At 34.5% G+C, this 20851-nt stretch overlaps 6 protein-coding genes across 6 annotated transcripts; 2 read left to right on the top strand and 4 right to left on the bottom strand.

The window, feature by feature from the left end:
- Window positions 1–11: 11 nt before the first annotated feature.
- Window positions 12–3402, top strand: MONOS_532 (putative serine/threonine-protein kinase BLUS1). The gene is made up of 3 exons (XM_067875456.1): window positions 12–233; window positions 310–415; window positions 470–3402. The coding sequence occupies exons 1-3, from the start codon at window positions 54–56 to the stop codon at window positions 2968–2970; spliced, it is 2787 nt and encodes a 928-aa protein (XP_067735574.1). The 5' UTR covers window positions 12–53; the 3' UTR covers window positions 2971–3402.
- Window positions 3395–6039, bottom strand: MONOS_533 (putative protein kinase; the record flags this gene model as incomplete). The annotated part of the gene is made up of 8 exons (XM_067875467.1): window positions 3395–4267; window positions 4441–4645; window positions 4808–5132; window positions 5257–5491; window positions 5554–5616; window positions 5672–5739; window positions 5786–5945; window positions 6003–6039. The coding sequence occupies 8 exons, from the start codon at window positions 6037–6039 to the stop codon at window positions 3750–3752; spliced, it is 1611 nt and encodes a 536-aa protein (XP_067735573.1). The 3' UTR covers window positions 3395–3749.
- A 104-nt stretch (window positions 6040–6143) lies between these two features.
- Window positions 6144–7325, bottom strand: MONOS_534 (uncharacterized protein; the record flags this gene model as incomplete). The annotated part of the gene is made up of 1 exon (XM_067875478.1): window positions 6144–7325. The coding sequence occupies one exon, from the start codon at window positions 7323–7325 to the stop codon at window positions 6144–6146; it is 1182 nt and encodes a 393-aa protein (XP_067735572.1).
- Window positions 7326–8836: 1511 nt separating this feature from the next.
- MONOS_535 (uncharacterized protein) lies at window positions 8837–10194 on the top strand (the record flags this gene model as incomplete). Its single annotated transcript, XM_067875488.1, has 2 exons — window positions 8837–10114; window positions 10174–10194. 2 exons carry the CDS (start codon window positions 8837–8839, stop codon window positions 10192–10194), a joined length of 1299 nt encoding a protein of 432 aa, XP_067735571.1.
- A 1969-nt stretch (window positions 10195–12163) lies between these two features.
- Window positions 12164–12904, bottom strand: MONOS_536 (putative Uncharacterized transposase-like protein; the record flags this gene model as incomplete). The annotated part of the gene is made up of 1 exon (XM_067875499.1): window positions 12164–12904. The coding sequence occupies one exon, from the start codon at window positions 12902–12904 to the stop codon at window positions 12164–12166; it is 741 nt and encodes a 246-aa protein (XP_067735570.1).
- A 5305-nt stretch (window positions 12905–18209) lies between these two features.
- On the bottom strand, window positions 18210–18866 carry MONOS_537 (putative Uncharacterized transposase-like protein; the record flags this gene model as incomplete). The annotated part of the gene is made up of 1 exon (XM_067875510.1): window positions 18210–18866. The coding sequence occupies one exon, from the start codon at window positions 18864–18866 to the stop codon at window positions 18210–18212; it is 657 nt and encodes a 218-aa protein (XP_067735569.1).
- Window positions 18867–20851: the final 1985 nt, after the last annotated feature.

The raw sequence follows: 20851 nt of genomic DNA, 5'->3' as shown, positions 1-20851 counted from the left end.
CCCATTTTTCTATATTCTAAAGTCTTTTTTCAGAGAATTATTCTGGAATTTTGATGGCAGAACCGGAGCCAAGAGAATATCCCGCTGATGCATCTGCTTATAAAATCATTTGTGAGATAGGAAAAGGCTCGTCTGCAACAGTTTATAAGGCTCTTTGTATACCTTTTAATGAAGAGGTCGCAATTAAGATCCTCGACTTAGAAAAGGTTCAAGGATCTATGGATGAAATACTAGTATGACGTTCTTTATCCTATCTAAAAAGAGATTATATGTCACTTTTTGTTATATTTTTTTTTAATAAAATAATAGAAAGAGATTCGAATCCTTTCTCTTTCTTCTCATCCAAATATTGTTGGTATTGTCATTTCATTTATTCATCAAAGCAGCCTATGGCTTGTGATGCCTCTACTAGAAGGTCTGTTGACAATATTATTTGTGATTTATATATTTTTGCAAACATTCATTCAAGGATCATGTCTGGACATAATGAAGGCTCAGTTTAAAACTGGATTTTCCGAAGCAGTTATAGCTACAATCCTAAAAAATGTGCTTCATGCCTTGGACTACATTCACAATCAAGGCCAAATCCATAGAGATGTGAAGGCAGCAAATATTTTACTTGATCGAAATGGAAATGCTTATCTTGGTGACTTCGGTGTGAGTGCGTTTTTAATTGAGCATGGAGAACGAAGAGATAAACGAGGCACTTTTGCTGGAACACCTTGCTGGATGGCTCCTGAAGTCGTTGAAATGTCAACAGGGTATGACTGGAAAGCAGATATCTGGTCGTTGGGAATCACAGCAATTGAGCTCTCGAAAGGAGCAGCACCGCTTTCTCAGTACGCTCCTATGAAAGTGCTGACGATGATTCTGTCGCGGCCTCCGCCTCAGCTGGAGGATGTGGATCCATCGCATCCGTTTTCACATGCTTTCCATGATTTTGTGAATGGATGCCTTCAAAAGGATGTTCGAAAGCGTCCAACCGCCAAAAAGCTGTTGAAGCACGACTTCTTCCAGCAGGCAAAAGGAAAGGAGCTTGTTCAGAGAGAGGTGATGATGAAAATTGCACCACTAGAGGTGCGTATGCAGCTGGCGAAAGAGCGAGAAAAGGAGCGGCAGAAGGACAAAGAGCGGAGAGAGAAGGAGAGGAAAGACAAAGAAGGCGAAAGCATCTCTTCAATTCTGTCGACCGGCTCAGACGATTTGGATGGGATTGTCAAAGGCGAGAAAAGGCAACCGGCGAAAGGAGCGAGCGGAATGTGGGACTTCAGCTCAATCACTCAGACATCGCAGAACGAGGACGAAGAGGAAGAAGAGGAGGAGGAGGAGAATGAAGTTGAGAAAGTGCTTCTGAGTGATAGAGACAAAGAGCCGCACCGGAAGCTCACACCGACACTCAGCCAGCCGCAGCCAACACAGCCACAAATGCACAGCCAGGCAGCACAGTCTGTTCCGTCGGCTGCGTCTTCCACTTCAGCTGCTGCCCTTTCTCCAACACAGCCACCGCCTCCTCCACGCCATCCAGCTGCCTTCGCATCGCCTGCTGTACAGGCTCCACCGCATTCACTCGCTCAGCCTGTCTCAATCTCACCAGCCACGCCAAATGCTCCCCATTCCGCTGCTCTTTCTCAGCAGTCACACACTCCCAGCACTCTGACCATTCCGCAGCCAACGCCAGCCTCGTTGATGGCTTCTCCAGGCGTCTCTTCTGCATCTCCCATGGCTCTTTCCTCTGCCTCCCCTCTCGTCGCGATGCCTGTCTCCAACCCTTCTGCTGTCCCTTCCTCCACTTCCCCTTATCAAATGCCTCAGATCGTCGCACCTGTCGTCCAGCCGCCTTCCTTCGCGTGTGTCGCAGCGTCTGTTGAGCAGGTCCCACACGGCACGTCGCCTGGCACCAGCTCCACTTCGCCCGCACCGCCTGGCTCAGCCTCTGCCTCTGCCACTGGCCCCTCTCCGCCAAGCACTCCGTCGCATCAGATGCAGCTGGCAGCCACTCCACACGCTGCGATGGCTGTGTCTTCTGCTGCTGTTACGAATGCTCAAGGCGCTGCTTCTGCTCAGCTGTCATCGGCAGCACTATCACCCCTCAACCCTCCTTCTGTCTCTGCCAGTGCAGCAACTCCACTTCCTCAGTCTGCTTCTACTGCTTCATTGTCATCATCATCGTCTTCCTCCTCTTCTTCTTCTGCTCTGAATTCGGCAGGAGCTTCTTCAATGACGCCTACCACAATCTCCAATCCAGTTCCCACCTTCCCTTCACAGACGCCCATCACCACTCCAGCCACAGCAGCCTCTTCTCTTTCCTCGTGTGTTGTCTCCTCTTCTGTCACGCCTTCTTCGCAGGTGTCGCCTTACACCTCTCCCGCCCCTCAGATCCATTCGTCGCATTCACAGAACATCAAAACAGGAAGAGTGGGCAGATTCAGCTGGACTGACTCGTCTGCTGATTTGGAGAAGACAGAGAAGGAGAAGGAGAAAGATAAAGATAAAGATAAGGAAAGAGAGAAAGAGAGAGAAAGGGAAAGAGAGAGAGAGAGAGACAGAGAGAGAGAGAGAGCATTTGTGATACAGAATCCATCAGGCGGTTCATCCGGTGCTGTTGGCAGTGCAGTGTCATCAGCTTCTCTTTCGCTGCCTGTCTTCCACAGCGACAGCGACCCGCGGTATGCGCTGGAGCATCTGTCGCGGACGACGCATTATCTGGTGCTGGATGTGGATGAGCTGTGGAAGGAGAACCAGCTTCTGCGGGCAGCTTTGCGGTCTGTTGCACCAGAGATGGCTGCGACGCTGCCTCCGCCGTATCATCCCGTCACTTCGCCGTTCACAATAGATAAGATTGAGAAGCACAAGGAGAAGGAGAAGGAGAGAGAAAGAGAGAGGGAAAGGGAAAAGGAGAGGGAGAGGGAAAGGGAAAGAGAGAGGGAGAGAGAAAGATTGAAGGAGAAGGAAAAGCTAAAAGTAGTTTAGAAGAGATCTTTTTTTGTGATAAATCAATTTTTATATATTTTTATAACAATTTTTAATTGACTCAATAGATTTTCATCGTGTTACTGCCAACATTGATTTTGTTGTATTTCTCATGTTTTTTTGGAAATTTTTTGTATGTATTTCTTACAAGAATATTTCAAATGGAATGATCGTTTCATTTTTCGCTTTGCAACATAATTAAAGAAACATCTGCTCGATTCATTTTGATGATTGAAACAAACAAATTATTTGTAATGTGTTTGGTTAATCCTTTGGGGAATCTGAGTTGCGATTCACTGACTTCAAAGGCAAACAAACAAGAACTTCTTTAGGAATTCGTCTAAGCTCACGTTCCTTCTTTTTCAATCATTTCATATTTTCTGATTTTTCAATAGCAAAACGAAATAAATAGAAAAGGGTTAAAAGGATTTGTTAAATAAGTACTTTTTGATGCTTTTGATGAAAAAAGCAACTATTTCTAAATGACTGTGAAGGATAGGATAAATATTGTCAAAAAGATAAGCATTAAAATTGGAAAATAACAAAATAATGAAACAAGCTAAATACAAGTTTTTTATTATAAAAAGGATTAGTTTGAACTCAACATTATGCCGAAGACAAGCCTTGAAAAACAAGAAGTGCTCAACCTATTAGCCCCAAAAAGAAAAAAATATAAATAACAAAAGAAAAGGAAAAAAAAAGATAAAAGAAAAAAGAAAAAAAGAAAATTAAAAACGACGGGGAAGGGGAAGGAGAGGTAACAAATACAGGGATTGTCTCTACGCATTCTTCTTCTGCATTCCCGACACGATGTGTGTCTGTGGAGGAGCAGCCGATGCCTTGCCCATCGTCGAGGCTCCGGCCATTGTCTGTGTGAATGGATTAGACGGAGCTTCAGAATGCGCTCCAGCTGAAGGTGCAGGAGGCGGCGGGGCGTTTTGGCGGGCAGAAGAGCTGCTTCTGTTCTGTCTGCCGTCAGCTGCTCGGAGCTTCTTTGCGGACGAGATGAGCTTGTCGAGGCAGGCGAGCCGCAGGAGCGTCTGCTTCAGCTGCGTAGGAAAGCGGGTGAAGAGGAACGCAGCAGCACCAGCTGAGCCGACGAAGAGGATGCGGATGACAGGAGCGAGGGTGGATGAGGAAGAAGAGAAGAACGAGGAGAAGAAGGGGGCAAAGAAGAGAAGGGCGATGCAGAACAGAACAACAAACAGGCGGAGCATCAGGAGATCGGCTCCAGACGCAGTCAACGTCACAGACGCTGTCGATGCAGATGAAAGATCGATTGAAGGAAGTGAAATGTCTGGATGATTATATGATGTTTTGTTTGAATTGTAACATTTTGGGAATAAGTGTTGTACAAAAGAGTACAAAAATACAGATAATTGTGAAGTTGAAAAAGAGTGAAAGAGAAAGAGAGAGTTCAATGAATCATTCATTTAAATAAAGAAAGCAAAAAAACTGATGTCAGCAGACCTTTACGGTTCCATCTGACGCCTTTCACAGGGGCAGCCTGCGATTGGTCAGAGGAAGAGCTCGAAGCAGCAGAACGCGAAGCAGAAGAGGGCTTTTTGATGTCGATGGCTGTTTTGATCAGAGTCGCGTTGGAGAAGTTCGGAACAGACGAAAACGTGGGAAGCTGACGCTTTTCGACATCCAGCGTGATCATGTTGTCTATCATCTGTGAGGGAAATAACATTATTCAATTGAGATGAACGGGAATGAGAAGCGGAGAAAAACAAAAAAATTGAATGAAAAACAATGTAAAATAATTATTTTTTGGTAAAAAGTTTGTTGCCTTTCATAAATAAAAGCTTTATTAATCATTTCATTAATTGCAAACCTCCACAAGTTCAGCGCTTGTTCCAGTGACATCAATTGCATCCTTCCATTTCTGGACGCCTCCTCTGATTCTTGTCGGGTTCACACCTGTAAGCAAATACAGCGCAGTCACTCCCAGCGAATAATAGTCGCATTTGGGGTTTCTTTCTCCATTCAGCACTTCGGGTGCAATGAATCCTGGTGTGCCAATAACAGTCCCTTCAATCTCATCATCATCCTCAGTCAGAGGTGATATCGTTGTCACTGAAGATGTCGCTGCTGCAAAGGGAGATGATGAAGAAGCTGATCCTTTCGCTGCTGCTGTCATTGTTTCTGCTTCCTGTTTCCTGAACATTCGCAAAGACAAATTTCAGGTATCACATATCAAGTATATTTCAACAAAAAAAAGTTCATGAACATTGTCAAAAAAAGAAATCTTTGTGTCAAAATTATCAAAAATAAAAATCAAACCAATGAGAGGCTCCAAAATCGACAAGTATGTAATTCATGTCTCTTCTCCTTAACATTATGTTATCTGGCTTTATATCTCTATGAATAACTCCCTGTGAATGGATGTATTTGATGACAGGACATATGTTTCTCAAAAAGATTTTGACTTCTTCTTCGGTAAAACACCCTTTTTTTTGGGTAATTGTCGTTAATGTCTGACCTTCAATATGCTCTTGAACAAGAAAGAGACGTCCATCTTAATTAATAAAAAAATAAAAGAAGCATCAGTCTTGTAAAAAGCAACCAAATATTTCATACCCTGTTCAAAGTCATCAACGTATTGTGGAATGCAGGTGTGACTAAGCATTTTAAGTTGCTTGGCTAAACAATAGTTATGGAATATAAAATTTTTCTCTCAAAAATAAAATAGCAAAACCTTCTCCTTTAAAAAGTTCGGTAGCTTTCTCAGATGTAAATGCACTAAAGAACATCTTAAGCACGACACTAATGGCGAAGTAATTAAAGGATTCAAGAAAACAAAAATTCATACAAAGGGTATTGTTTTTCCTTCACTTTCTGAGCATCGTGGGCAATATATGTTCTTCCAAATGCTCCTTTGCCTAGTAGTCTCAGTGCCAAAAATCTTTTATGTAAAAGCAAGCGCGTTCCACAGGAGGCGCATTTTGTAAGTTTGGAATCGTTTTTTGGGCCTTAACAAATCAAAGAAATAAAAATTTACTTGGCATTTCAACAAAAATATCAAATACTTTCGCAATTTGGATTAATGCACAAAACAGTTGTCATTAAGAAAGGAAAAACGGAAAAATTATTATGATCGAATAAATATAAGATTTATTTTGGGTTTGATGAAACGAAAAAATAAAAATAAAAAAGTTCAAAATTACTTACTAATCTCCAAGTTCAACTTCATCTTTTTCTTCGAATTTTTCTTTACAAGTTTTCATTTCGAAAGACTGTGCCGCCAAGCCATCGTTCTCTGTTAAATCAGTAATGATATTATCACTCTTTGCTTCATTGCTTTCATTAAAGGGTTTTGATGAAGAAAATGGGTAAGAAGATAGCGATGCTGATTGATTGAAAATTTGTTGCTTTGGAGCAGGAGTTTCAAGAGGTGAGAGAGAATGCTTGGCAGTTTGATTTGTAGGTTTTTGAAGTTGCATGTAATTCTTTGCAAATGTAGAAAATTCGTTGATTCTTGCAGCGAATTGAGAAGAAACAAGGGAAATGGATGGAGTGGATGGCTGCATGTTAACAGATGGAGTTGAAGCAGTGTTTGCAAATGAGACAGTTGAAGAAGGCATTTGAGTTCTATTTGACTGAAAAGATGCACTTGGTGCAGTTGGAGTTGAAGTGAATGAAGTGAATGGAGTTGATTTGGCACCTTCATTTTGTGGGAGAAAGCTGTTTGACGTGCTAAATGCAAACAAAGATGACTCAGAGGCAGACTTTGTGGATGGACTGGGAAAGTGAGGTGACGAGGCAAAAGAGGAGGGTGATGGAAATGCTGTTCCTGATTGCGAAGATGACTGAACGGGATCCTTTTGAAGAGCAGCTGCAGCCAAAGAAGGAGAACGAATAGACACTTTTCTCTGAATTGTGGCATCTTGTTTTGGCGAGTTCATCTGAGGCATCAAAAATGTGTGTGGTGAATGAATTACGGGTGAAGCGCGAGTAAAAGGCGATTCTTTTGCCTGCGGACTTCGATGGCTCGACACTAAAAGGTGATCAGAAAGTGAAATTGATGAAGAAGAAGAAGGAGAAGAGGCATAATTCTGCGCTTGCTGGATGTTTCTGGATGAGCCATTGAAAGTTTCTGAAAAGCGAATTGAACGTTCCTTCGGGCCATCGCTTTGCAAAAATGATTTGTTTCTTTGAGAATTTTGTTGAGTGTCTCCGAAGCTTCTGCGAGCTGACAATGTTGAGGGTGAGGAAGGCCTTCTGGCTGATGACAAATTAAGAGGTGTGACTCCAACAGAATGCCTTCGTTGGCTTGATTTTGCTGTAGAACGATTGCTGCTGTCCCGTTTTGGTGTTCTAAAATGCGTACGACTTTTGTGTGTTTTGTGCATTCGCGAGTGAGAAGATGTTCTTGGCGGAGACTGAGATGTGGAGATTGAAGAAGAATTGGTTGAATCACTAGAAGTGGTAGATCCATCTGATAGAGACTCGTCAAACGACTCGGGATGAAATGAAATTTCAAGAGTTTTATTGCTTGAAATTGTTTGCGTTTGCAAAGATGAAGTTTGATTTATTTTTGATAATTTACTATTTGAATTCTTTTCTGATAAAATCGAATTATTTGAAGTTTGAAATTTTCCAACATTTTTCAAGATCTTGTTGATTTCTTCTAATGTAATAGATGGCTTTTCCAAAGATATTCTTTTGGCATCAAAGCTTTCGCTGAGTGAATCATTAAGAAATGATGAATCTTCTCCAAAAAACTGTGCAAGAAAATCAACAAGTGATCGTAATTTACGATTCAATTCTTCAATTGCTTGCTTTAAGTGATTATTTTCTCTCGATATATTAAAATTATTTCTTTCGACTTCTTTTAATTTTCGAGTAATTCTAAATATTTGATCTGAAGAAAAAGAATTCTCAGAATGATTGTATCGCGAAGTTCTCGTTGTCGCAGACGGTGTATAATTTAGAAAACTTGGACCATCTTTGAGCGTTTGTGAAAAGCTTGTCGTTGAAGCTGATCACATTGAACATTTAATAATTAATAAAAATTATAAATAAATCTCTAATAACAATTTTAATCCACACATAAATAATCTCCGCGGGACAAATTTGAAGTGAGCATTTCTTTAGATTTATATCGTTCAGTTGCAATAACTTAAAAATTGTCAAATCAATTTCAAAATTTTTACCAAATTTGATATAAAAGAATGGGAAGAGATATTTCTGCATATGAGTGGAATTTTATCGACAGTCGGTGAAGCAATGCTTTTTAAACATCAGACTAATACCCATTAATTATTCGAAATTTTGAACATGATTAATATTTTGTCTTTGTGATTATGAGCAAAGCACTTGTGTTTCAATCTTGCTTAAAAAATAAAGTTTACTTCTTTTATTTTTTATTTAGGACTTCAAATGATTTTAACTTCATGGATTACAAATATTAAATATTTACTAGTCTGGCAGATTAATTACAAGAAACAATTGTTATTTAAATCATTCTACAAAAAACGAAAAGCAAATAGATGAAATTGCTTCAAGCTCTTCAGATTCAGAAACATCTAACAATCCGGTGATTTTTCTTCAGAATATTTATCAAAAGCCGAACTTATTACAAAGTTTTTCTTCTCATCAATCATCATCAGGCAAGCATAAAGAATTTTCATTTTCTTGTGCTTCTTCTTCACCTTTTAGCATTTTCGAAAAAAGTTCAAACCCAAGCTTTTTGAAAGAAACAGGAACGTCATCATCAACAGCAAAAGAATCAAAATCAGGCGAGAACTTAAATTCTCAGATTGTTCGTTCTAATTCACAGATACAATTTTCAAGATATCAAAACCCTCACAAATATTTCTCAATTTGTGATTGGCAACATACTCCATATGCATCAGAAGCAATGTGCAAATCTCCTCCACTTCCACCAACACTGCAAAATAAGTTTTTGCCCAAAAGTGAATCGCTACAACGTGATGTTAATCCAGTGGTATTAAAGCCTTCAGGACTCAATAAAAACAATTATTTTTCTGAAAAAGGATTTGAAATGAAAACAACGGAAAATGTTACAAGAGTATCCAAAAGTTATGATCCACCAACAATACTTGACCTCATGAAAGTTTTCGAAGCTGAATTACTTGAAAAGCAAAAACATCAAGAATGCACATGTGATAAGTCAGTTCTGCAACAATCAGTCAACACTGAACAAAAGTTTGCCAAAATCGGCTCTGCAACAAATATGGAGCATAAAACTGAACAAACTATTACCGATACAGAAATTGCTTCTGAAACATCTTCTGAACATTCTTCATCTGTGTCAGACAAGGATGTTCTGATTGATTCGATTTCTCGTTGGAAGCCGAGGATGACTAACATACGAGCCTACAAGAAAGACATGGAATTTGAAGTGGATGGGTGGAAAAAGAGCGGAATTGTAATAGCTGCTCGAGAAGCAATGCTTACTGATTGGGCACAGACAGACAGATGCATGGCTGTTGAAGCTTCTGATGGGGGCGTTGCCCAGGCAATGAAGCAAGCCAGCGAAGAAAGTAGGTCAATTTGTAGAGGAAGCAAAGAGGGAGTCGATATGCCTGCGGAAGTTGCGAATGATAATTATAAGCAAACATTTGAAGTCGCAGAAGATATTCAGCTTCAGCAGAAAATGACCGAGAAAAGAAAGGAAATTGTGAAAGCACAAATACGCGATGCAAAACACTTTTTCAAAATCTTTGGAGTGTGGGTTAGAAAGGAATGGATTGTTAATAAGGAGGAAAGCGAAATGTGGGAAGAAGCAGAGAAAAAATTGATGCTAAAGGAAGATAAGTTTGGAATAGATTCATATGACGGAAACCATTCAAAAGAAACTTTGGAGGAGCTGAAGGAAAGACTAAAAGTGAGACAAGCTGACGAATTAGATGAGAAGGAAGTTCTAATTCTGCAAAGGAAAATCAGAAAGATGGAAAGAAAAGTGCAGAAACACTCAGAAATCCAGCAAATGTCAGAACTTGAGAGATTCAGAAAAAGTGAGGCTAAGTTACAAAATAAATCTCAAAGTGGACCTGAACCAGATTGTTTCAATGTGAGTTCAGCTGAAAGTGAACAAAGGCATTCAAATTTTGTTACTCCAATGGTCACAGATGTGCCTTTGGTAGTTGATTCCTCATGGAATTCAAATGACAATGTTTATGCTGCGCATGCTTCAAAGAGTCAATTTGAAAATTTCCTTCAAAATCCAAAAAGGATGACGGCTTCATGCTATAAAGAACATCCTTCTCATTCAAATTTTTCAAACCCGATTTCTGTTTTTAATGTGGAAGAATTACAATCATTTGAGCAAGATCTTTTTTCCACATCTTCATCACCATTGGCTTGTACTGCATCACAGTCGTTTTCAGCAACTAATTTTTTGGCAAACTCTAAATGTTGTTACGATGAAATGTTTTTAAAGACAAATACCAGGTTTTTAACTGATATTAGCACTTCTCATGTTTCCAAAGAAATTGAATTTCAACAATTAAAGGGCAACTTGCAATTTAGGCATGGAAGTGTTCTTGCAGATTCTGGTAATTTTCAAAATATCTCAAATCCATTTTGTGAGTGTGATGATTATTTAAATGAAGATAAAGCACCAACTCAGGTGATTGACGTTAAATTATCTGATGATTTTGACTTGCATTCAATTGAAAATGTGATCATTGATGTATTAGAACTTAACTCACGTTATTACGATATCTTGTGCATGAAAAGAAAGTTGAAGAGATTAAAGCGGAAAGGATTGGATCCTGGTTACTTTATGCAACAACAAAATAATTACTTTTCATTAATAAAGGCATCTACTCCAATAATTCTGTCTTTTATATTTTATTCTAACGCTTCAGTGAAGATGGAAAGTATGAAAAAAAACAAGGAATTATTATGGGGAAAAGTTAGGAACGCGAAAATGGAATGTGTTTGCAATGTTCTGCACATTTACCAGAAAAATAACGATTCTCCAAAGATTTTTGACAAAATTTTCACAGTTATAGCCAAAAATCGATTTTTATCTCAATAACTTGAATCATAATATTTGAAAGTCAGCGCATAACATTTTTTCGTTTTTCTTTCACATTTATCAATAACATTAATCTTGCAAAGAAATTTAAATAAAATTGTTTTTTTAACTATTTGGAACGAGATTTTTTGATTTCAAAATTTTACACTGCACAACATTTTTGAATCTTATTCGTTATTCATTAGTTTTTCAATATTTTTTTAAATCAAAATGAAAGACTTTTTATAATAAGAAAGAAGGAAAAAAAGGAACAAGAAGCGAATTTTTTTAAAAAAGCAATAATTTTGATCCATTTCGATTTCGTTCACAAAGAAAAAAATGCGAAAATAAACTTTTTTCTATTCTTTGTTTATGAGGGATGAGGTGTCAAATTTTTTCATAGCTTTTATTCTTTTTTTTTTTTTTTTTTTTTTTTTTTTTTTTTTTTTTTTTTTTGGAGGAATAATCGGTTTGGAACTTTAAGTTATGTTGGAGTTGTTAATAATTGTTATGGTTGCCATTTAAAGGAAAATACAGATATCGCAAAAAATACCGGACATCGCACAAAATACCGGACAAGAACGATTTCTCAATAACTGCTAGTGGAATAATTCTGACAATTTTCCTCAAAACACAACTTGTCAATTCAAACTCCATTGATTTACAAAACTTTTTTAATAGCCCCTTTTGTTTTCAAAATTTATTATTTTTAAAATCTCGGAGAAACTCAAAATCTAATTTCTCCGAAAATTCAAATATCATCTTTTCTGAGCACAATTGAAGCTGCTTTGAAAGATTTGTGTATCAAATGAGTTTGTATTGATAAGATATATTTTGAGGAAAATTAACAGAATTATTACTTATGCAGTTATTGTGAAATGGATCTTGTCCGGTATTTTGAGCGATGTCCGGTATTTTATGCGATATCTGTATTAACTTGGGTTAATGCACAATATACGACCGTGAATAAAATTAACATATGTTGAAGCTATGATGATAACATGTCGTGCACATATGTTTTTATCTTTCAACTATTTGCGGAAACTCGAAAAAAAAAATATTATATTTTTTGTGTTATAATTTTTTTGATCAAAAAATTTTTAAAAATTTCAATCAATTTTTCAAAAATTTTTGCAATTTGTCATTGATATGCTAACAAATATTTCTAAACAAATATGAATTTAGCAATGCAACTGTTTTTTATTCGGGTTCGTATTCAGAATGCTCCGCTCCATCGCTAACTTCCATCGAATCCTCAGAAATTTCTTCGTTTTGTTCAGCTAAAACTGGCACATCTTCTTCGTCATCATCTTCTTCGTGGTCTTCCTTTTCTTCTTCAATATATTCATCCACTTTATTTTGACAAATTTCTCTTACTGTTTCAACAAATGTTAATTGTTTTCTTTTTTGAAACACAAAGGAAGAAATATTATCATCAATGAATTTCTCCTTCAGCCCTGTGCGAGGCAAATCTTTTCGAAATTGACTCCAAAATCCCTCAATCATGTTGGTACATATTTCGCTTTCTAAGTCTTTGAAATGATATTTATGGCAGACTGTTTTGTGGCCGTAACCGAGACCGGAGAGAGATGAGTACGCTCTCCATTCATCACTGTGAATCATAGTTCCTGGTAAGATATTCGCTTGAATGATTGGCAGCAATGTGTCTTTTTTCCTATTAGTGACTCTGATTACAAAAAAGCTTCCTTGTTTCCCATCCTGAGTTCTTTGAACAGCTCCAAAAAGCCAGATCTGCTTCTTCCATCTGCCTTTATGATATTTGCTTCTGTTCAAAATTGCTTCGTCAATTTCCACAATTGTATTTTCACCTCCAATTGGCTGAAAAGATGATGCTGCGCTCTGTGCCATTGCTGCTGTTGCAAGGGAATAGTAAAAACCAACTGTGTTTCTGTGCACACCAAGAAGTGAAGAAGTATGCATGATTGAAAGCTTCATCCATTTGAAAAGGAAAATATGTATTAATTTTCCAATTCCTATTTTTTGATTTTCTATTGATAGATTTGACAGCAGGCTTATTGTTTTGTTGCATCTGAAGCATCTCCATTGCCTGGAATTTGGATTTCGTTCATAGAGTACCATTTCTTTATGACAATTTCTGCATTCTTTGTATCTTTGATTCAACACTTCATTTCTGAACCATTCTCATGTATCATTTGCGTTATGAAATAATTCGTTGAAGAAGCTGATTTTGAATTTGCGATCCTCAATTTGCATTCAGAAAAAATTGATATAATTAATATTTTGATCGAAAATTTTGATCGATCCCATATTTTGAGTAAAATTTTTATAAATCTCATGGGTCCAATAAAAAAGTTTCCTCACAAAAGAAATTCAAGCAAACCATATAAAACAGTTAATAATATTCTTATAATCATCCACACAGAAAATTGTTAACGGTCGTATATTGTGCACTTACCTTAACTTTATAAAATGAAACCGAAATTTAACAGTTTTAGTGAAATTTTTACTGAATAAACAAAAAAACAACATGACAATTCTCCTATATTTATTGAAAATATGGGCAAATTAATATTTTGCTTCAGGCATTTTCATTGTAAAATTTTTGCACGTGTTGACTTTTTAAGATCAAAAAACACATTAAAATGAGTCCATTTTTTGATATTTGTGAAACGTTGGAATACTTTGTGTTTTGATCTCAACGATAACAGTTTTCTGATATGATAACCAAATTTCAAAAGAAATTAGAGTAAGTTAATACAGTTATTAGTGGTTCAAAAATTAAATAATATGTACAAAAATAGCTTGAAAGTCAGTATTTCCCCCCATAATGGTGATTATTTTGAAAATTTGTTTTTTTCTTCAATTATTTCCGTTTGACATATAATTTTGAATATCTGAAAACTGTTAATAAAGAGTTTTAACAACAATAAAAAAATTATTTATATTTCTCTCATCTCTTTCATGAGCAATGATAATTATTGAAAAGCATTAAACATTTCAATTGCAATCATTTTACAAATGTAATTATCCCTTTTTTTTATCAACGTACCGAATAAAGCATATGATATAAATTGAAATCACCCATATTCGATATATGTGATAATTTTTGAAATCAAAACCTTTTTTCGGGGTGTTGATTATTTTGGAAATTCATTGTCAAAGAGGATCAATTGATCATTGAAATGAAAAAATCATTTCAAATGTATTAAAAGCCAATTTTTGATGTAAATAAAAAAACAAAGTTGGTATTTATAGGATTTGTCACTTTTCTGTGTTCATAAACTTAACTTCAAAACAAAATTATCAAATCGAATTTTTTGTTCAAAAAATTTGATTTCCAAAATAATCACACATAAAGCCATTTTGAAAGTTGAAAAATCATTTTCAATCTTATTGTTTGGTAACAAATTACTTCGTTTTCGAGGAAATTCCTAATTTTTTTTACTAAACCCAATCTATAATAATGCAAAAGCAGTTGGTCATTTAACAACAACAACAACAACAACAAAAAAAAAAAAAAAAAAAAAAAAAAAAAAATTAAAATAAGAAACAAATTTATATTTTTTGAATTTTTTGTAATAAAATTCCTTCAGCTCTAATATTTTTTTTTCTTGTTGAAATTTTTTTGAAAATTTTTTTTCATTTGATCAAATGTTCCATAATAATATAAATGGATAAACAAAACATATTTTTCTTCTTTATGTGTTGTTCATCAACTTCGTGCTTTTGAATATTGTGTGAAAACTTATGCTTTCATGTGCAAATCAGGATTCTATTTAACTTTCATTCATTTTATCAAAGCTTATGCGAATTCAGTTAGTATGATTCAATCATGTTGTTTTCTCAATGAAACCTCCAAAAAATGCATACGATTCAAGCGTAAAAAAGATACAGTGGTATGCATTTATTATTACACTCGAATTCTTGAATAATGAATTTTTTTTCAATTTTTATTTCGAAGAAGATATTAACTGGTTTGAAACATTGATACAAGATTAAGCAAAAAAAGAAAATTGAAGAAATGGGCAAAGATGAAAAAAAATCCGTTGTTGCAGAAGAACTATTCTACAAAATTCACAAAATGAAAGTAGAAAATATAATTTCAATAGAAAATTTCACTCTGTTTTTGAAACAATCATATATTGCACTTCACTGAAAGATTCAAAGGTAAATGGTTTTGAAGAGTCCTCGTTGCATGAAAGATTTGAGAAGATAACTATCGATGAAAGAGAAAAGAAAGATGGAAAGTGTAAAAAGCTTCCTGTTGATCTTTGCGAATGCTATATGATGATGTGTGTTGAATGTGCTTCAAACGAATCTCTTTCAGTTTATGTGCCTGCCTTCTAACGGTTGCCTTGAAGAAAAAAGAAAGCAAGGAAATAAAAAAAGATGTGGAAATGGCGTTGCTGGCTTTGGGAAATATTGGATATTGGGTTTGAGAACCTTTTTCACAATTTTGATATTGTTTTATTGCATTTTCCTCTTTTTTTGCATAGGAATTGAAAAGAGAACTGCATGTGAATAAGATCAAAGTAGTTATTGATTATCGCCTGGAACATCATTATCTTATTCAACTTGCATATCAATCTTCTTGGGAGTTTTTGATTCACCCAATACTCAGCGATTGATCTTTGGAATGAGCAATTGTGAAAGAATTGCATTTTATCAGAGAGGCAATAAAGGAGCCTAAAAGTCTGATTAAAAATATTGATTGGAAGTGAATAGGAGAAAGAAGAGGAGAAAAAGAAGGGAAAGAAATGTTAGTAATAAAGAGATGGTTCTTTGTGATGAAAGAAAACAAATTATCACACAATAAAAGTTATGAAGAATATGTTTGCCTTGTTTGCAGAGTTGTTCAGTCATTTCGAGCAAAAAGAGATAATTGCAAAGAAATTCACAATAAATACTTCAATTCATTAAGAATTGAATCACATATGAAATGTGTAAGGGTTTGCACTGTTGAGATGAGGAAACATTAATGCTGGTTTTGATGAAATGAAGCAATAAACTTTGGAAGATAAAATCATATGGAATTGCTTGCATTTCTTTTTGTACGTTTCAAAAAGATTAGAAGAAAAAACAGTGGTGAAGCTGATGAAGAGGAAAGAAAGACAATAAAAAGGAAGATGTTTGAAAAGCTGGAAGAAGAAGTGAACGTAAATTTAATCATTATCTTACAAGGAATATTTGATTTCCTGAACAAAAAATATTATGATATTTTATCATTAGAAATTTATTAGTATTTTGTGATTGTAAAACCATATTCTAATCAATGAAAACAGAATCTCCATTATTCTATCTTTTTTGTAATTTTTTATTCATTTCGCAAAATAGAAAAACATGCACTTGAGGATTTTAATAAGTTCTTTTATTTTAAATAATTTTTAAAAATAAAAATGAAAAGAAACTTAACAATATATGATTTCAAGGGAAAAAAATAGAATCAATGATTATTCCGCAACTTTCTTTTCTTCTTCAGAAAATTTTTCACAAGAAACTTGTTGCTTCATTCTGACGAAAAAATAGCACATTCCAAATCCTTCGTCTTTCTTTCATCGGGTCACGTTGCCTCTCATTTCTTTCTGTATCAATTCATTCCACGTTGCTGCAATACATCTGCTGTGTTCAGTTGTTTTGCTCAATTCAGATGTTTTCGTCAATTTTCAAACAATTATTGGATTTTTAAATAACTTTATAACGGAGAGAGTTGAGAAAGAAAGCTTTTTTTCGAATATGGTTCAAAAAAAAAAGAAAATGACTAAGCTCCAAGAAATCATTCAACATCAGTGAAGAATAATGAATAGTTGTATGAAAAGTTGGTTTTTAAATCAATTTGTTAGAGATTTCGAAATGATGTCATAATTTTTCCAAGGCTAACAAAGCAATGACATAATTACACAAACTTCATAAATGTTCCTCATTCAATGAAATATATCTGGCTATAATTGCTCAGCAAATACGATTCACTCCGCCAGCTTGTAACATTAGAGATAATTGGATCAATTCCTTTGTCTATATGGTTACATAGACGTTTATTTTCATCGCCTGTTTTAATGCTCCATAAAGGTATTTCCATCGCTTGTCACCTCCATATGAAAAAAATGCAATTTGATCCTTTATTTAGTAAAGGATCCGGAACAAATATTCAAAAACTTCGTAATGTCAATTTTCAAAATATAGTTTATTTGTTTTCGTGGGAATAATTTTCATCACATAAAGGATATTGTTTAGAAATTTAATCAATCAAAGAATTGGTAAATCATCAAAAAAACAAATATGTATATTTTCAAACCATAATTAATAAAAGCATTCTTTCAATGTGCATTCTTCAGTTCATTTTTGTATACATGTTTGGTTCTTTTAACGAAAAAGAAAGATAATCAAATATCGAACGAAAAGTTATGGTTGTAATTGATGGAAAAATGAAATCATAAACATTTCAGAAGCTCAACAACTTATTTTGTAATTCTGTTTCTTTTTCCAACGCGTTTATTTCATTGACAAGGCTGACTGCCAGTGACAGAAGTGACTTCCAGTGACATAAAATATTCCATGTTTCACAGATCTTGTCAGTGAAAAAAATATTTTGGTACATTTGTTGAATTGAATTTTTTTAAATTAGTTTTGGAGAATATCCTTTTCTTAGTTTTATTTATATAGAATAATTAATCCAGCTAAAAAAATAATAAATAACTGACGTATTTTGTTTTTGAAACCAATTTTACATGACTTTCTTTTTCAGATAATTTTCACTTTTTTCGAAAAATTAGAAACAATCAAAAAAATATTTAATGAAAATATAATAAAAATGTTTTATCTTTTAAAAATGATTAAATAATAAGAGATGAGTGTGAACAAAATATTTATGGTTGTGATCATGGAAAAATCGTCCTGTCGGTCACCTGTGTCAGTAACTGGCAAAATTTGCCACTTGTTGCACAGGTTTAATAATAATAATAATAATTCAATTTATTTTCAATTCAGATAATTATTAAAGAAAAAATTACGAATTAAATAATAATCAAATGGGAGTGATCAAAAGAGGTATCGATTGATTCTCATTTTACAAAAAAAAGAAATTTTGGTGAATGGGAACATAACGTACTTTTAAAAAAGGCTTTCATTTTGAAATCTTCTAAAAGAAATATCAATAATACGTTATTATAAAACTATTTATGTGGTGAATGAAGAGATTTAAAAGTGTTTGAGAAAATAAAAATTCACAAAAAAATATTTTAAAAAGACAATTGTGGGACAAAAATTTCTATGAATCCTCATACTCAGATGCAGATAAGCCATCTCCTGCTCCAAAACTGCTGCTGCTGCTGTCAGAATCAGTGTCATCCACTAGTGGGGTCATTGAATCATCATCTTCATCAGCATCACTTGATTCATCATCGTCTCCTTTATCAACTGTGGGAAGTGTGTTCATTATTTCTTTGACAAATTTTTTGAAAGTGTAATTCTTTGATGAATGAAACATGAAATTAGCAATGAAATCATCAATGAATTTGTCTTTTGCACCAGTTCTGGGCAAAAACGCACGAAACCTTGACCACAAACCCTCTATTCCATTTGTACAAACACCTGTAATTGGGTCAACAAAATGATATTTGCGACACACAGTCATATGAGTGAAGTTGAAATCATTTAGACAGTTGTAAGCACGCCATTCATCACTATAAATTGTTGTCTTTGGTTTTATATTAGCTAAAATGACAGGCAATAAGGTTCTTCTGCTTCTGTTCTTCACGCGAATAATAAAAAATCTTCCTCCTCCATCTTCACGCTTTCTTTCTATTCCTCCAAAAAGCCAGACTTGTGCCTTTTTCCTTCCTTTATGAAATTTTCTTTTTCTCAATATAGCTTCGTCGACTTCCACGATATGACCCTCTCCCCCAATAGGTTCGAAATTTTCCATTGTAATTTTTGAAGAAATAGATCTGCAATGTGAATACCAGAATCCAACTGTCTTTCTGTTAACATTAAGCAAAATGCTTGATTGAGTGATGCTCAATTTTAGAGAAAAATACAGAAAGATATGAAGAAGTTTGTTAACTGGAATCTTTGAATATCAGAACGAAGTTCCATCAAAAATGCTTGTTGCCTTTCCACATTTATAACATCTAAATTGCCTCATTGTCTCCGATCTTGTATATATACGCATTTTATTTTTACATTTTGGACATCTTTTGAACTTATTTTGAAGAATGTTTTCAATAAGCCAATCGAAAGAACAAGAAAGACAAGAGAAAGCTTCATTCATTTTGCTTATTTCTACGCTTGAATCATTCAAACAGGATGTCATAATGATGGAAATATTCAAAAAATAAAAAATTCATGATTTATATATATAACAAATACATCTAAAATGAAAATTTATGTGCACAAATAAATAAATTAAATTGTGGGTGTGATCAATTTTTATTTATATTTCGGCATTTTTAAATCTCTTCATTCACCACATAAATAGTTTTATAATAACGTATTATTGATATTTCTTTTAGAAGATTTCAAAATGAAAGCCTTTTTTAAAAGTACGTTATGTTCCCACTTACCGAAATTTTTCATAATTTACTCTGTTCTTTTATTTATCAAAAAGATAATAAATAAAAAATAATTACACTCCACATGACACATTTATGTTTTCGTTCTTTGCAAAAAAAGCCATCCGCCTTCACTCAGTGTATGTCCCTTCAGTCTATTCCTCATTCCCTTCTTCTCATCCTCTTCTTTCTCCTGCTTCCATTTCTTTCTCCTCTTTCCACATTTAAATATTTATATCCTTTATCTGACCTCTCTTATGTATCATTAAGTACAAACGAATATAGAAAAAAATATTCTTTCTTTCTATCTTTTCTTTTCTTTCTCTTTGAAAATATATAAACTCATTCATTCAATTAACACACCAAATGACCATTTCACCATCAGCACAGCAGTATCTCATTTGCTTCAACCAACCAATCAAGAAGAAGAAGAAGAAGAAGAAATATTCATTTCCATCTTACAAAAAATTTTACCAAAAGATTCATCAATCACCTTTTTTTCTGTCATTTCTCCGCAAAATGATTCAATCTCCGGTTTTTCAGTGAAAAATGAGATATATTTTCTCAATTCACCTCTATTTCATTTTTGCTCTTTGTCAAAAAAATATGAACAGTTCCAACAAATGCCATAAGCTTTCATCCATCTCCTTTATATACAGTTCTCATTGCTTGACTCTATATTCGCACAAATAATTGCATATTCCTCATTTAATTCATTTTTGTTGATTTCGTTCCTCTGAGCTGATGGGAATCACAAAAATAATCCACATTCTAAAAATAAAAAAATACAAATGCCAGCAAACATTAAACTTCTTTTCTCTTCTATTGTGCCAACAGATGCTTCTTTGGCGCAGCTGGCTGTCAAATGCTTTCTTCAATTCAGAAAAAGAACGTCCAGCTGATTTTCTTTTCCTGGCCATAGTCTTTTTAATTAATAATAATATAATTGCCAATAATGGAGGATGCCATGTCAATATCTCGAAGAAACAAATTTCATTTTGAACGTTCAATTCAATTTTCCATTAGCCAAGGAAATATCAATAATTGACTACAAAGAAATTCGAAAACAAATGATACTGTCATTCATCTGCGCTTTTGAACTTTATTCATTCAAAAATAAAAATCTAAAATGAAAAGAAATCAAATCAAATATTAACAATCAAACATGAAGAAAATCAACATGAATCCGAAAATTGCAAGTTAAATAAAAATTATCAAAAAAAATTATTTTTAATTATAAATTCACTCATGTTGTAGAAATTCTTTATTCAACCAAACAAATAAACGAGGAATTAAATAATCACAAAATTCATGTGTATACAAATATGGTTATGATAATGAAATAACAAAAAAAAAATAT

This window comes from Monocercomonoides exilis, assembly GCF_001643675.1.
Source record: "Monocercomonoides exilis strain PA203 chromosome Unknown scaffold2-2631571, whole genome shotgun sequence".
NCBI lineage: Eukaryota > Preaxostyla > Oxymonadida > Polymastigidae > Monocercomonoides > Monocercomonoides exilis.
This window is presented reverse-complemented; position numbering and strand designations above follow the sequence as displayed.

Bases quoted from the DNA above. Each gene is read 5' to 3' on its own strand.
- MONOS_532 (XM_067875456.1), top strand. From the start codon at position 54: ATGGCAGAACCGGAGCCAAGAGAATATCCCGCTGATGCATCTGCTTAT. The intron at 234-309 runs GTATGACGTTCT...ATAAAATAATAG, and splicing joins GATCTATGGATGAAATACTA to AAAGAGATTCGAATCCTTTC. The intron at 416-469 runs GTCTGTTGACAA...CATTCATTCAAG, and splicing joins TGTGATGCCTCTACTAGAAG to GATCATGTCTGGACATAATG.